Consider the following 16,018-nt stretch of genomic DNA (forward strand, 5'->3'; position numbering starts at 1 on the left):
TTTTGTTTGAGACAACATAATGCTTGTGAGTGGCACCCGCACCCAGTCACACAAATCATCTTGATTTCATCTAGCCTGGTATTATTTTCAAGTGCTTACTAATCATTGAATAAATTTTTAACTGAAGTTGCTGTCAAATAAAAAAAAACACACCAATAATTGTGAATAATGAATAATGTATATTAGGTATAGTTGATTTGGAGCCCTATTGAAGTGCTATTTTGATTATCAAAAGGCCATAGATGGCTTGTTAATCAGGAAAACAGGGTATCTAGTCAGAAGTTTCTAATTTTTTTTAAAGATGGTCAGAAGTTTCTAAATTAGATGTATTTGTTCTGCTGTATAGGACTATTTCTCCTGTTCCCCAACAACTCTGGCTGATTATTCTGATTGGCGTTATATTACTCGGTAACTGAGGGTTTGGACCATAGTTACCAGGGTGGGAAACGAATTCGGGAAACGAAACGTGAAACGCATGAAAAAAAATACAAGGGAAACAAGAAACGAGAAACAATAGAAAATCGTACGAGAAACGTCTTAGGAAATCATGCGTTTTTTCTAAAATGATTTTCTTAAGTTCCACACATGTTTCCTACACGTTCATATGCGTTTTCTACGAGTGTTGCATACGTTTATCACGTGTTTACACATTATTTACATAAGTTTTCCATATGTTTTCCATCTGTTTCAGGAACATTTCTTCAATTTTGTATCATATTTTGGAAACGTTTCCGAAACATGTTTCCCTCATTTTAGGGGAAACGAGTTTCCCAACGCCCAAGGAGTTTCTGGCAACTATGGTTTGGACATCAAAATAACAGTCATCTGTTTGTGTATCGGTGATTAGCTTCTTTTCTGGTTAGGGTTTTGTCTGCATTGGTGGATGCGAAGTTCCGAAATCAATTTCCATTCGTTCAATATTAGAAGATGTGGGATTTGGTATGCGTATTTCTCCAAGGGAAATTTTTTTTAAAAGGAAGTCATTTCTACACTCCTTCGTGAATGATGATTATTGCGCCCCACCTTTACCTAGTTTACGTGATCAGTTATGTCGATCTGATTAGCAACCATAAGTCTGGCCAAATGCCGTTGAGAACACCTTGATCGGATGATCATCCTTGGCCTTTGATCTATCAATCCTCTCTTAGGGTTCTGCCAAGAAAAACTAAACCATTGCTTCTTTTTTGTTTTTGTAGTCCTTTAGATTATGGCATGTGATGTCCATCAGGGATGGGACCAAGACCATGGGGTCGACTCACGATGTTCTGCAAGATCAGCGGTCTTGATTTCACATAAGCATGCCCCCATATAGGACAAAAAAGAATAATTTTGTGAGTGGTCATTCTCATCTCCAGATGATGCCCCATTTTTACTGTTTCCTTGGACCAACAAAGTTAGTTGTTTCTCCAACCTCTAGTGCGCATCTAGGCAGATGGGTCAAATCCTAAACATATTTTGCTATTGTGTTTTTTTGTGCGTGTGATTAGGATGTCAGGGATGCATATTGAAGATGAAAAGCAAGTTGTCAATCCTTTGCATATTTTCTTCCCAGACTTACTTTTGGTTCTCCATTTCCCCCATCATGAAAGTCTATATGCTAGCCACCTAAATGCTTGTTTCCCATCATTTTACCAACGAATAAAAATAGACTACTCAGTAGGAAGTGGTAGCATTTTAATGTAGTTTAATGATGATGGTATCCATCACCTATAACTAATGTACAAACCAGTGGTTGTACCCATCTCAGCTCCTTAAAAAATTGTTCGGAGAATTCTTTTCTAAGCGAGTATGAGCACCTTTCTCTCTTTTGTTTGTGATTGGATTACTTGTTTGTGGGATGTCAAAAACAACCCTTTTTTTTTTTTTTTTTTTTGAGATGGGATATTTTAGAGTCCGATCACCTCACATATTTGTTCTTTAACTGGACTTCAATTGTGTTATAAGGCATAAATAAAATAAGAATTTTTTTATGTGAAAAAATAACCGAGAGATCTTGAATCTCCAAAAAAAAGGATATACTCGGATGTTTTTTTTTTTTTGAAAGATGACAATTTTCATTAATATTGAAATAACAATCGGGACCAGTAGTCCCAGCCTGCTGTTACAAATATTAGTGGAGCACCGGACATATCCGATAATTTGAGAGAGGAGAAGTCCTAAATGCCCTTCCAAAAGATAGAAATAAAAAATCCTTCCTTACTGGAATGCATTCGTTACAAATAAGATATCACTTCAAAGTCCTCCCGGTTTGCTCCCGCCTTAGCTAGAGTGTCAGCCATCTCACATACTCAGATGTGTAACGACGACAAAATGAGATAAAAGAAACACAAATGCATAATGACAAAATGAGATAAAAGAAACACAAATGCACAGTAGTTCGGCAATGTGCCTACGTTGATAATGGACTTTTACCATCGATATTAGGGTTAAAACCCTTTTCTATCCTTTCTCTCAAGGTTAAAACTCTCTTTTCTATCTTTTCTCTCAGTTAAGAAAATGCTAATCACCACCGGAATACAAGACATCTCCACAGCATTCTGAACGGTGATTAATTTGTCTAAATGTCCCCACATGAAACATTTTAATCTTGTTACTTCACATATTTGTTCTTTCATTGGAAATCGATGTGTAATGAGGCAAAATTAAAATAAGATGTTTTCATGTATGGTAATTAATTTTGCCTAAATATCAGACATTCCATCTTATCATCTGGCCAAACCATTGTAAGTAATTTGAGTAATTTTCAGCCATTGAACAATGTAGTGCAGTTATGTGGCGTTTATTGATCCGCATTATTAGCAAAATCGCAGGCGTGTAGATGAAACATTTTTTTTTTTGTTTATGTTATTAGAGAAGCAAACAATGTTGCAGATTCTCTTGCTAAGGAGGGTGTTATTAGCTGTGGGGCAATCTCCGCCCCTTTTGTAATTTTTTTTTATAATATAAGCGATGGTTATTTTTTTTAAAAAAAAAGTAAATAATGGTTGCTGAATATACAATCTGAAACAGATCATACTGATGCCGTCGTCTGATATTTTGGTGTTATTGTCTTTCATTGTCGGCATTCGGCTGTCGGCATTTGAAGAGGATAGTTTGGGATGCAAATTTTCCATTTTATACTTAAGATGCCCATAATATTTTATATTGTACATAAACTTAGATGTCCCAAGTTTGAAACATCTTTATAAAGGGTATCAATCTCTAGTTTTTTTATGTCAATAGAAATTACCCATACCAGTGGGAAACACCAGCCTCAAGTCATACAAAGCAAGGACATTTTGAGTGATCTCAAATTGTTTAGAGAGGTTAAGATAATGGTGGGGATGCAAGTGTGGTTATATTACCACATATACACAAAGAAGTCAAGGGAACAAAAAAGGAGTTTTTCTCAGTGAAATAATCTATTCCTGTGGATTCTTGTTATGTTTTCTTTGAAAGCTCTTATTAGCAAGTTCTATTGGGAACTTCACACCTGCTTTGTCAGGATATATTGTGTTTTTTCTTTGAAATTTTATTATCAAAGTTCTAATGGGAGCTAGACACCTACTATGTCAGGATAATTTGTGTTTGAGGACCAAATATCTTTATAGGAATATCTTATATGTTAAAAGTAAATGGTGTTTTAGGGCCTAAGTTCCCCCACATTGAAATCAATGATGTAATGGGTGATGAAAGATGATTTATCATTCCCCACTATAAACCAAAGGGGAGATGTAATTATGCAAGCAGGGGGGGACAAAAGCAAGCATCTCAAACAGACAAGGCTTGATAATTGATGGGCTAAAGGGCTTAAAAACTTCTTCTAGTGTTCTGTTTCTTCTTATTAAAGTCAATTGCCATTATACTTTTGGGCATCCTCTCCTTTCACTCTACACCAAGCAAAAGCTAAATCCCTTTCTACATGCTTTTACATGAGTGTCCATCAAGACTAAACCTCAAAAGCCACAATATCACTCACATTATCTGAAGCCTTAAAACTTCAAATGAATGGTTTGGATCACCCAAACAATATGCCCTCCACTGTATTTTAAGCTAGTGTGTAGATAACTTATCTACACTTGTGATACGACTAATACGATAAAAGGTCTACTTATAGGATTATTCATCAGATCACCTGCATACTGTGATATATAGACATATTAAACCTCTTTTATAATGATATACTCCCAAATTCTAGAAAATTTTCATTTTACAACTGTTCGTATTAAAATTCTTGATAAAAGCGTGGGGATACATTTTGGGTTATGGACCATCGCGGACGTAAATTCTTAATAAACAAAAATATGTCTAATCTGTTGAAGGTGAATTTAACACATCAGAAATCCTTTCATTCGAAAAAAAAAACACACACACACACACACATCAGAAATCCTCTTGGGGTTAAAAATTATTGGAACCCATTTGAAAGTCATTAACTGCCCTAATGAGGACTTTTTACCCATAAAGTTGAATGCGATTATTGGCTAATTAGTTGATCTTTCATGTCAATTAGTTGTCTTCAGGATGAGACTTAGTTGTGGTGGAGGTCAGGAAAATATGGTTAAGGATAGTGGCAGTGAATTAATGCACCTTTTGTTCAAAGACAGTTTTATTACAGTGCTCCATCTTTCAAAGAACCAATTGATTGCAATCTCCAAAATCCTTATCTTATTGTATTTCACTATCACAAACCCCATCACCCTCCTCCTTTATGCTTCTAATTTTGATGATTTTGGCTTCACAAAATTAGGGTTCTCCTTTGAAATGACAGCAAAATTGCTAAATGAAAAAAAAAAAAACTGAGTAAAAGCCCTTTGCTAATTACCACCCTAAGGGGGTGTTTAGATCTAGGGAAAAGAAAAAAGTGGCAAACAATACTGGCCATGGAAAATAAAATTTCAAGGTCTACGAGTTGTGCACTTTTCCTTGAAAACAAGGAAAATTTTCATCTTGGAAAAAATTCCATGAGAAATGAGTTTACCAATTAGTAGGAATATTCCTTGAAAAACAAATTTCAAAAAGAGTTTCCCCTGCATCAGGATGGCCCTTAGTTTTCCTCTTTTTTGTAGTGATATTGTGTTAGTCACTTGTATCATTGTATTCCTAATCTCATTTAGCTGTAAGATCCTGGTGAAAATAGACAACAATCTACATTTAGGGCATGTTTAGCAACCATGAAATTTTGTTTATGGGGAAAAGAGTCCTAGGAGTGAAAGAAAGATTTTGAGGAGTGATAAGGAGAGCATGGATGGGTATAGAAAATGAGGAGAATATAACCTACTCTAAATAAGGGTTTTTTCTCTGATTCCTCACTCATTCCTCTTTCAAATCTCTCTCACCTGTAAACAAATATTCCATGGAATTATTTTTCATGGCTGCCAAACATGCCCTTTGGGTCTGTTACAACCGAAATCATTTTCCCTCGGAAAAAGGGGTTGGGTGGAAAATAACGTCATTTTCTTTTTCTCAAAGATGTTTGGTTGCCCCAAATTACCTACCAAAAAAAAAAGATGTTTGGCTGCCATATACTGTTCCAGTATCGGTCCTTCTAAGCAAAGAATTATTTCATTGATTTCCTCCCAAATTAGGAGGAAAAGGAAAAGTAAACTGGAAAAACTCATAAAACGACATCGTTTTACTTTCGTTCTTCATCTAAACATCATTGTGAATCCAAACGGACCCTTAATCGCTTAAAATAGGATTGATCAGAAAATTAGTGAAGTGATATATTCACCCTTCTTTAAAACTTGGATCAGCCCTCTAGTGCATTTATGACTACTCTTTTACAATAAAGGGGACAAGAATGCCACATCAGAGTGCACCATAAGCAGACATGAAATAATTACCCACGAGACATCTCAGGGAGTTCGATGCTAAATTGCAAGCGAAACTTTCTCATTGTTCGGTAAACTCATGTTCCATGTTTTTTGTTTCAAAATCGAAATTTCCTTCTTTTCAAGGAAAACTGCAAACCTATTAGACCCGGGAATTTTATTTTTCATGGAATATTTTTTCCATGAAAATATTGTTTTCCATAAATTTTCTTTTAATAGATCCAAACACGCTTTTGAAGATGATAGTTGGCATTTGAGACAGGGCTTTATGGTGGGTTTATCTTTGAAATTAATACGTTGCATGTAGATGGTAACAATGATAATCAATATGGCCAGCAATCTATGTCATACAAGTCTCTCTCTAACCCATGAGAAGTCCTTCTGTCTTGACGGTAGAAAGACAGAGACTACAGTTTTTTGTGAGGCTTTATGACAAGAACTAATTCTACTCGATGAGAAGGAGATAAAAAGCTAAATTGTCTTGCCTTAAAGGTGGCAAAGGGACAAGATGCCTTTAGCCCTTTAGGTTCCTTCACCTTCTGTATCCTCTTACAATTGTGTTGGCAATGTACTTTGAAGAGGAGAGTAACATTACCTTAGAATAATGAGATGGGTCTTCCTCCGTCTGTGCAATACTGCTCATGGGCCAACTAGAGAAAATGGTCTTTCCTTATAGTCAGTCACTCAGGCTCGTTGAGAGAACTAGACAAGGCCTTGTATCATTGGGCTGTCTAGGTCAGTCGCTACTTTTCTAGTTTCAAAGTGATATGTCTCTTCAATTTTCACTAGCTTATTAATGTTTCCATGGATTGAGGCCATTTTCTTTCGTTCCCTTCTCTTCTAATTTGGATAATGTGAGGCCAATTTCACTATTATTTATACCCTTCCATGAGCTTATTTTTGGCATTATCCTTTGAAGCTTTAATAGGAAAAATATTAGACAAAGGGGTCGGTTGAGGGATACATATGAATTAAATTGGTCTATTAAACACATGAGTAGCCCTACCTCACCTCCTCATGTATTTTTTTAATTATTTGCTTGTTAACATTTTTCATTTCCCCTGGCCAAGGGAAATGCTATAAACCACATTACGCGTACGTTAGGTATAAGTGTGTGGCTTCATTTGATTATAACCATTCCTATGTCGTATACGGACCCGTCGGTGATCGACGAACGGACACCCCAGACAAAGTCATGCGACATATCTCTCAAGGGCTTAGGTGGACCTTAATCTCAAGCGAGGGCCTGCAGGAAGGCCAAATGATTATCCCAAAGCCAACACCACGATAGACCTCCCGTTGAGCGTTAGTCAGAAGGCCAAATGATTGTCAATATGTCATGATCTATAGCAATATGACTAATCCGATAAAAAATGTAATTTTATAGGCTTATGTATCGTCACTTATGGATTTGCTAGGGACATCACAGAATGGCTGTTGCATGAGAGAGCAGCCACCTCAGATGAATTAAATTAATAAGACAAAATCTGAGCCTATGTGGCTGCACTCTCATGCAACAGCCGTTCCACGAAATGCCTTCTGCTATTGTTCCTAGCAAATCCCATATAACTATATACTACCTGACTAACCCCACACCCACACACATAAAGAGGAAGTGATATATTCACCCTTTTTCTTCCCCGTGCCAACCCCCTCTAGTGTATTTATGACTACTCTTTTACACTACAAGGAGGTGAACGGACACCCAGCAGCAGTATGCATGACAATCAAACCCACTGGATTCTTGTGACGTCAAGTACATTTGCCCCCCTTTAGTCATTGATACACTGGCGCTGGGTGTCCCTAGTACTCAAAAGGGGCGTAAATATCACTTCCCTTGATATTAATGACCCAAGAACTATCGCACCAGTATTGATAGGAAGAAAGTGACATAATTCCCTATATAATTGAGGGCTGCTTTTCAGTTTTTCGATGATTAAGGATATGGTAATGAGCGATGATTTTTTCGCCACGCTGTAGGATAATTCACCCCCTTTTAACGTGATTTGACGTCAAAAATCATTATAGTCTCCCCACAATTCACGTTAAAAGGGCGGTGCATTATCCTACAGGGGGGCGAAAAAATAATCTCCCTATGGTAATTGGTGTATTTAAGTTGCTCTATAAGTTAGTTAATAGAGAAATGCTACATATAGATGAAAAAGTCTGAACCCGTCGCTAAAAATGTGTGCAGGGAACTAAAAATTAAAATTTTACGACAGATTTAAGCCACCATTTCTAAAAACCTATTCTTGTTTATTAAATAATGTTTAGAAATTAAGAAGCATTAAAAATTATAAAAAAGTGAAAATTTTGCAGCTAAAAACCTATTTTTTTGCATATTAAATAAAATATTTAAAATTATAAAAAATAAACATTTAGAGATGTTGAAGTAATCGTCGGTTAACGCATAGGGAAAAAATTTCCGCTGCTAAATTCTTTTTTAGTGAGATGGAAATCAAACTTACATGCACATCGAATGCCTTGAAGGGTGTTCAGCTCAAAGAAATAGGAATTAAGACGATTTAAGAGGCATATTAGCTAGGAGTTCTCTAGTTAATAAGTTAATTAATCTAGTGAGAGAAGTTGAGATTTGGGAGACATATCATCTCAATTCTAAACCCTAAACCCTAGATGTATGAAAAGAACTGCATATCTTTTACAAAACTTGGACAAAAAATCTTAGGCATTTTTCAATACTTCTAAATTCTAATAATATTTAGGAAAATTAATTAAGCGGGTTCAATTTTTATTTCTATTCTTTTTTTTTAAAAAAGATGTGGATTTTTACAGAGAGTATTATTGTCTTTTCAGTTGAGAATTGGATGTCCTTTTCTCTTCCTGCTTCTTTGTCCGTGGGGAAGTACAAAGAAAACATTCCAACCAGCTCTTGAGGGCCCCTTTTGAAATGGATAGAGATGAAATTTTAATGTCCTTCTTTAAAGAAGAGCCCATGAAAATGCTATTGAAATTTTACAAATATTATATAATAAAAAAACAAATTTTTTAATTGCATGACTTAATTAATTCCTCGGATGAGAATTATTTTGTAATTTTATGAGAAGTGGGAATTGAATACTCGCTGTGGCGGATCGAAACCCAGATCAAAACCATGACCTCAATGTTATAGATCTCAAGTCAAGGTCATGATTTTGGGTTATGATATTGCAAAGAGTTGCCTCATGATTCAGAAGAAGCTACTTTTTTGCTCCTTATTGTTTTAGCTTGTAAAATCTAGGATATAATTTGTTTCTAATAATCAGTTTTGAACCCAAAATCAATTCTCATAGAGGACATGAGCCCCAGTCCTTTGACACATTGTAACACATGGGTCAGCAAGAGGACATGAGCCCCAATCGTAGAACACCGTTCTATCATAAAAGAAAATAGGAAGAAGATGATAGAAAAAGGGAAAGATTGAATTAGTTCGAGGAAACTCAGGCCTCCAATGAGTTAATTCGAGGAAACTCGACCTCCAATATGCAAATTGCACTTAATTTGATTATTCATTGCTCAAAAAGCCATACGGGATCTACATTATATAGAAATTAAGGGAAGCAAAATATGGAAACACAAATCAGCAGAATAGAAAAAAGGAAATAAGAAAATCTTACTCTAATATGGAAATAACTTAAATAAAGAAAACAATCTAAATTAGCAGAATAGGAAAAAGGAAAATTGATTCTAGCAACCAATCCTTTAACAGATTAACCTTTACATCTCGGTAGTGAGCCTAGGATCACTGACTTAGGATTGGACCCTTTGACTTGGAAGTTATGGCACGTTAGGTCATAACCACAAGGTTCAATACAAGTAGCCAAGAGAGCCCTAGGGTGGAGTACATGGATTTGGTTAGCTTCTATTTGAATGGACATGGCAATTTTTTCCGCTGCAAAAAAGGATATAACCCTCCATATAAAAAGGTCATAGGCTAAACTTTCACCAAAGTGAATTGTCAATAATAACCCTAGGGCCTAAAGAGGCATGAGCCAAGCACTGGTTAGGACCACCATCGCCGCGGAGGCTATTGCCTGATCGTAGTGTTAAACTGACAAAATTGGCTTATTGTGTCTCCAGAAAACTATTACTGCTCCAATCCTTTTGGGGGATTGGATTTAAGTCTCTTTGCTATTACAGGGGTGTTTTTGTCACTTCATTACACAAAATTTCCCTCCTAATGCATCATTGCCCCCCACAGCAAATGGAGGTGTTGTATATTTGTATGTGTGGGCAATTACAATAATGCCCCTGAGGCTAGAACCCTACAGACTTGCACCTTGGTTTAAGCAAGGTTTAAAATTTCGGTTTCGGTACCGGTTTTGGTACTTGAAATTTCAAAATTTCGGTCGAAATTTGATACAAAACAAGAAACGAATATTTTATTTAATATTAAATTTCGGTAAAATATTAAATTAATATTAAAAAAACAGTATTTTTGGGTCAAATTTCGGCCGAAATAAATGATCGTTTCGGTTTTGGTCAATTTCGGTGTCGGTCTCCACCGAAATTTAAAACCATGGTTTTAAGCATAGAAGTCAGGTTTGGGTGAACAACAAAGAAGTGCTTGTGGGCCAATATTTTACAATGCTGGGCTAGTATCGTAATTTGACGTCTCTGCTGGTTAGTATTGTAATTTTAGTCCATGAAATGGGGATGGTTTGGTAATCACCCATTTTCCAAAACCCAACTGGCTTTCTTTTTATTTCTTGCAAGTTGGTCATATTATCCATTTTGTCATATGAAAATAAGCATATTTTACCAAAATCAATGGAAAATTAGATTCTTTTATTAATTCCAGACAAGACACTGTTCATATTTTTTAATGGAATAATAAAAATATTTTTCATTGATTGAAATTTCTGTATTGGTTTGTGCAATTAGATGGAAGGATTTTTTTGACTGGTTTTTTAAATATTTTATAGAAATATATTTCTTTTATAAAATTTTTGTTTTAATTGGTTTTGAATAGTTGATTGTTGAAGACCCTCAGATCAGGTGGAAACAGCATGGATTGCAAGGGTTGAAATTTCTGTAATTTGTTGTGGGGTCCAATGCAATAAAAATCAGAGAAATCGGTCAGAATTTATTATTATATGAGTTTTTTATATCTGTCTCTTCAACCCATGAATTATTCAGAATCATAAGAAATCATGCAACTTTACACTTTTAATACTGAATCTTCTTTTCTTTAAGAATGATTTTCATCCCCATGACACTTTTAACAGATGTTTGATGTTAGAAAATTACTAGAATTTTGTTGGACTATATATGATTAAATAACACCAACTCTCTAAAAGCTTAAGAATGACTCATATAGCTTTTAGAAATTGACTAAAAACAATCAAGGTTAAAGCTATCAGATTTAATTTCAATTTTCATGAAAATTCATGCATGAATATGGGTCATGTATTTGAGCAACTAGAGAAAAAGATTACTATCTTAATTATTTTTTCAGTTCTTTAAATGATAAGAATGACTACCAATCTTGCTTAAATTTATCTCTCTTTTTTTTTTTTTTTTGTATATTTCAGTTCTTAAAATGATAAGTATGATTTTCAAGGAAATGGGTGAGAGTTCTTAGTTTCTTTGAGAGACAACAACTGCGGATTTATCTTAATAATTTTCTGTAATTATTGGAATTTTATTTTTCGTCATAGGCGTGTACCAAATGTTTCTTGCATTCCCATGAGGCCAAAAAAGATGGTTTTTTTTTCCCAAATGGAAAAAATGTGATTGTTTAAGGGATATTCCAAGATTTCAGCGACTTTTCCTGGTAAAAGAAAGGCACCTTTTATTTTAGAAATTTCCAAAGAATTTTGCTCTTTCCACGGAATGACGAAACTTTTCAAAGTGATCATTATTATCACAGTTAGCAAAACGTGATTCGGCAATAAAACGGAACGGCAAAAATTCGTGTTTGCAAAAAAAAGGAAACACAAGAAAATGAGTTTAAAATCTTGTCATTTACAAAATATGATAGGGGTAAAATTGGAAAGTTGGCCAAAAAAACGAGTTTAAAATGCATTTTAAACATGTTTAAAACGCTTGGTTGAAAAAAAGGGAGTTTTTTTTTCAACGTAAAAGTTTTAAACGAGTATTAAACGGCACACCAATAAAACGAGGACATTTAAAACGGATTTTTGCTAACTATGATCATGATTTTGAGGGGAAATGCTGTTTTTCTTGGAATTCTGAAAAAAAAAAAATCAGAAATTTCAATGGTTATTTTATTTCTTTCTATGAACAATTGAATTGTAAAGCTTATGTTATTTTCCATTTAATTGCGATACTATATTGGCAAACTTTGACTTGACATGTTTATTTCATGTTATGAGACAAAAATTTCCTGTTTTTGACTTTTCTCTTTTACAATCTCTGGTTGTTTTTGTACTGTGAGAAATCTCAAAGAAGGATTGCTCGAAACACAATACAAGGTTTGAAGACCCCAGAGTGAAATTTACCGTGTTTTCTTTTTTTTTTTGAATGGAAAATTCCCATGCTTTTTCACTATTATTCTAAACTCAAGGTCCCTTGAAAAAATGGGCTGAAAGGGCGCCCCCATTGGCTCCACGACAGCATTTTGCATTTATAATGGCTCTTTCAGCTCATTTTTGCAAGGGCGCCCTTGAGTTTAGCATGCCGCTTCTTTTGAATTCTATATTGCATTTTTTACTATTATTTTTACCGACTTGTGTTTTAAGCATGCGTTTAAATCATGCAGTTTTTCTTCACTAAAATATATGAAGAAATTGCCCCACCTTTGCTCATATGATTAACCCAACTTCTCCTCACCTTCAAAATACCTCAAGCTCCAATGACCCTGTTGAAGGTGACTTGTCTCTTTTGAGCTCCTCTTCTCTTAATTCAATTCCACCTTTTCTTAGCTTTCCCACCCCCTCTTTCTCAAATTCCACCATTTCAAGCCAGAACCCATATCAGAAAATCCATTCAAACCTCTGCTTTTGGTGACAATTTAGCTGAATTGAGCTCAAAGTAGCCTTTTTCAGGTGGGTTTTTTTGTGCAAATGGGGAGGCATTCTTGCTGTTACAAGCAAAAGCTGAGGAAAGGCCTCTGGTCTCCAGAGGAAGATGAGAAGCTTCTAAGGCATATTACTAAATACGGTCATGGCTGTTGGAGCTCTGTGCCCAAACAAGCAGGTATGTGCCTTGTTTGGGCCTTTGAGAATTTGGGTTATGTTTCTCTGTTGGTTTTGTTAAATGACAGTTTCCATCTTGAAGGTTTGCAGAGGTGTGGTAAGAGTTGCAGGTTAAGGTGGATAAACTACTTGAGGCCTGATGTCAAAAGAGGAACATTTTCAGAGCAAGAAGAGAAGCTCATAATTGAAATCCATGCAGTTTTGGGGAACAGGTAATCAATCCTCTTTTTTCATATTTTAAAAATCAAATAAATGGGCGTTTTTTTTTTTTTTTGCTAAGTTGGGGTTAGGCAAAACCCGTACCAGTGTATTAATATTTTAAAAAAAAAGATATGACAATCAAGAGCGCAAAGCACCACCCCTAGCTCTAGAGACAAGATGGGGAACAAAGGATCTCAAGCGATCCAAATTCTTAGAACAAATCCTAGAGTCGATAACTAGAGGAAACAGGGAAAAGAAAGGGTTCCCAATAATCCCATATATGATGCGGATGTAGCTCAATACTCAATGGATGAGTGAAAAGTTGCATATTGGGCTAGCTTGATGAGTGCATATTGGGGTCATTGGGAACGTCTTTGGTGGGGTGTTCGGCCGTATTTCTAATAAATGAGCTTTTTCAAGTAGTCGTTTTGCTTTTTTAGTTTAACTCAAATGCTAAGATTTTGTGCAACTACATCAGGTGGTCTCAGATTGCTTCACAACTGCCCGGAAGAACAGATAATGAAATAAAGAACCTGTGGAACTCTTGCATTAAGAAGAAGCTGACGCAGAGGGGCATTGACCCAAACACACACAAACCACTGTCTGAGGTTGAGAATAGAGATGATAACGTAACAAACAACAGTAACAGCATTAATTCAATATCACCCACCAAGGAGTTCTTCCTAGAAAGTTTTGTAACAAGCGGTGATAATTCGGATTCAATGGGTTATTTCCCTCTCGAGCAATTGAATTATGGATCCAGTCGTGGTACTCAGACCGCTACACCTGGGCTTTTGGGAAACCCGCATCCACTTCTCTGCTTTAACCAGAGCTGCAGGCCTTTTGAGATGAATACTGATTTCAACTTCAATGCGATATCCACTGTCATACCTTCATTGCCAAGCTCAGTGCTTCCCCCTCAGATGGACAATCTTTCAACCAGCTGTGTTAATATTAATGGACTCCATTACAGTAACACTAGTAGCTCTTTCTTTGAGAACAGTGTCTTCTCTGGGGGGGAATTGGCAGATTTCGGGGACGATATCAAATGGCCTGAATGTCTCCAATCCCCAGTGATTCAAAATCAAACCCCACCTTTATATTGAGAGGTTAAATCGGAGATCCAATTCGGAGTCGACAATTTGACTAATTGGCATGGCAAGGATTTCCAGAGAATTGCAGAGGCGTTCGAACAAATTTAGCTCGTAAAATCCCTCGAAAATCTGCCTTTGGCAAGTATACATATGCCCTCGAAAATTTGCCCTTGGCAAGTATATATGTGGAGCCTCTGATTCAAGTTGAAAGGCTTGAATAAATGTTTCTAATCACAGGTGTGTGTCATAGATTTTTCTCATGTAAATAGGAATGATAAAAAAGTTTCTTTGAATATTTGTTCAGAAACAGACTGATCTATTCATGTTCTTGGGGTGGGGTGAAGTGAAAAAAAATGCTTGTTTCAGTATCTTTCCTTGTTCATATTTGTTGCATTCAGAGATTGTAATTCCATCCCTGAACTCTCAAGATCTCTACTTTGATTTTCTGGGTTTTCATTCATTTCATTCATTCTGCATTCTTTTCAATGGAAGTTAATGGTGTGAGTAGAAAATAGGAGCCAGTTTTCAGATAACTGTCTGTTAATGTTTCCTAGAGGGGATTTGCTAGGGACCATCGCAGAAGGCATTTCGTCGAACCGCTGTTGCATGAGAGTGCAGCCATCTCAGATGAATTAAATGAATAAGACAAAATCTGTTGAAGAGTGAGCCTATGGTTGCACTCTCACGCAACAGCCGTTCCGCGAAATGCCTTGTGCATTGGTCCATAGAGGAGGGTGGTTTTTAACATGGAAAATTGTAGAGCCATTGATAGACGCCACTTTGATGCTGATACTTTGGTAGAGATTTGATGAAGAAAATTCTTGATATGGATGTTTTGTTTGACCAGATTATTCAAATGGGTTTAGGAAATTGAGGGAGAAAAGTAGAGGAACTCTATTGAGAAAATTATGGCTGCTATTCTAGAGAAGAATCTTGCCATTGAAGGGCCATTCCAAATTATGCTTATTTTTCCTTTCAAAGTCTTTGAATCATCATCAATGATGAGCTGCCTCACAAGGTAAGCTTGATAAAGATGGGGCAACACACCATGTGGACATGCCTCCCCAGTCACTTGCTATTGATCAGACCCAAAAAAGAAGAAGAAAATAGTCTTTTGTCCCAAACATTTTAAATATATCATTAGGTTATTAAGAAAAGAGAGGAAGATTAAGCATTGAGAGGCATTTAAGTTCCATCTTGGGTTCCTTAGACAGATGGAAAGGGCAAGGATTTTAGTCCTCAGAGGTATCGCCTGGCTCATATCACAAAGCATTCTATTCGTTCAGACCTTAAACTCTCTTCTATAATAGGTTTTCAAGGGGAATGCACGTGAGCCACCTTATTAGTGCCTAAGCTCACACGTGATTTTCATCAAACACTAGAAAAAAATGACACAATGAAGAAAAACACTAGACAAGGGCGGTTTGACTAAAGCCCTTGTTGGTTTTAATCAAGACAAAATGCTAGCACACTCGTTGGGGTTTGATATCAGTACCTACCTTTCAAAGGGCTCGACGCTCATTAAACCTTGTGGAGAATTCATGGTTACAGTCCCAACTACATATTACTGTGGGGCCCTCGAACGAGTGATCCATTTCATACTAATACCATGTAGATTGTTGTAGACGCAAATAGACCCGAGAATGGAAGTAAGGAAGTTAGTGGATTGAAGCTCTGATATTGGATAGGTGGAAGCTTGAAGATTAAGGGCTCATATTTTCTGCATGGTTGAAAGTGATTTAAGTGACTTGTT

The 16,018-nt window shown here is 36.1% G+C and overlaps 2 protein-coding genes across 2 annotated transcripts in view; both read left to right on the forward strand.

Annotated features, from left to right (window-relative positions):
- Nucleotides 1–5,132: 5,132 nt before the first annotated feature.
- The window catches only part of LOC143884467 (uncharacterized), a 48,709-nt gene continuing 37,823 nt past the window's right edge, over nt 5,133–16,018 (forward strand). Inside the window, exon 1 of the mRNA XM_077388065.1 lies at nt 5,133–5,136. The gene's annotated coding sequence lies outside the window, so the exon portion shown is untranslated. The remainder of the gene's footprint in view (nt 5,137–16,018) is intronic.
- LOC143883203 (transcription factor MYB61-like) lies at nt 12,566–14,633 on the forward strand. Its single transcript, XM_077386554.1, has 3 exons — nt 12,566–12,971; nt 13,053–13,182; nt 13,650–14,633. The coding sequence occupies exons 1-3, from the start codon at nt 12,839–12,841 to the stop codon at nt 14,275–14,277; spliced, it is 891 nt and encodes a 296-aa protein (XP_077242669.1). The 5' UTR covers nt 12,566–12,838; the 3' UTR covers nt 14,278–14,633.

This window comes from Tasmannia lanceolata, unplaced genomic scaffold (genome assembly GCF_043159265.1).
Source record: "Tasmannia lanceolata isolate RefF3 unplaced genomic scaffold, GAP_Taslan_0.1 ptg000008l, whole genome shotgun sequence".
NCBI classification, from domain to species: Eukaryota; Viridiplantae; Streptophyta; class Magnoliopsida; order Canellales; family Winteraceae; genus Tasmannia; species Tasmannia lanceolata.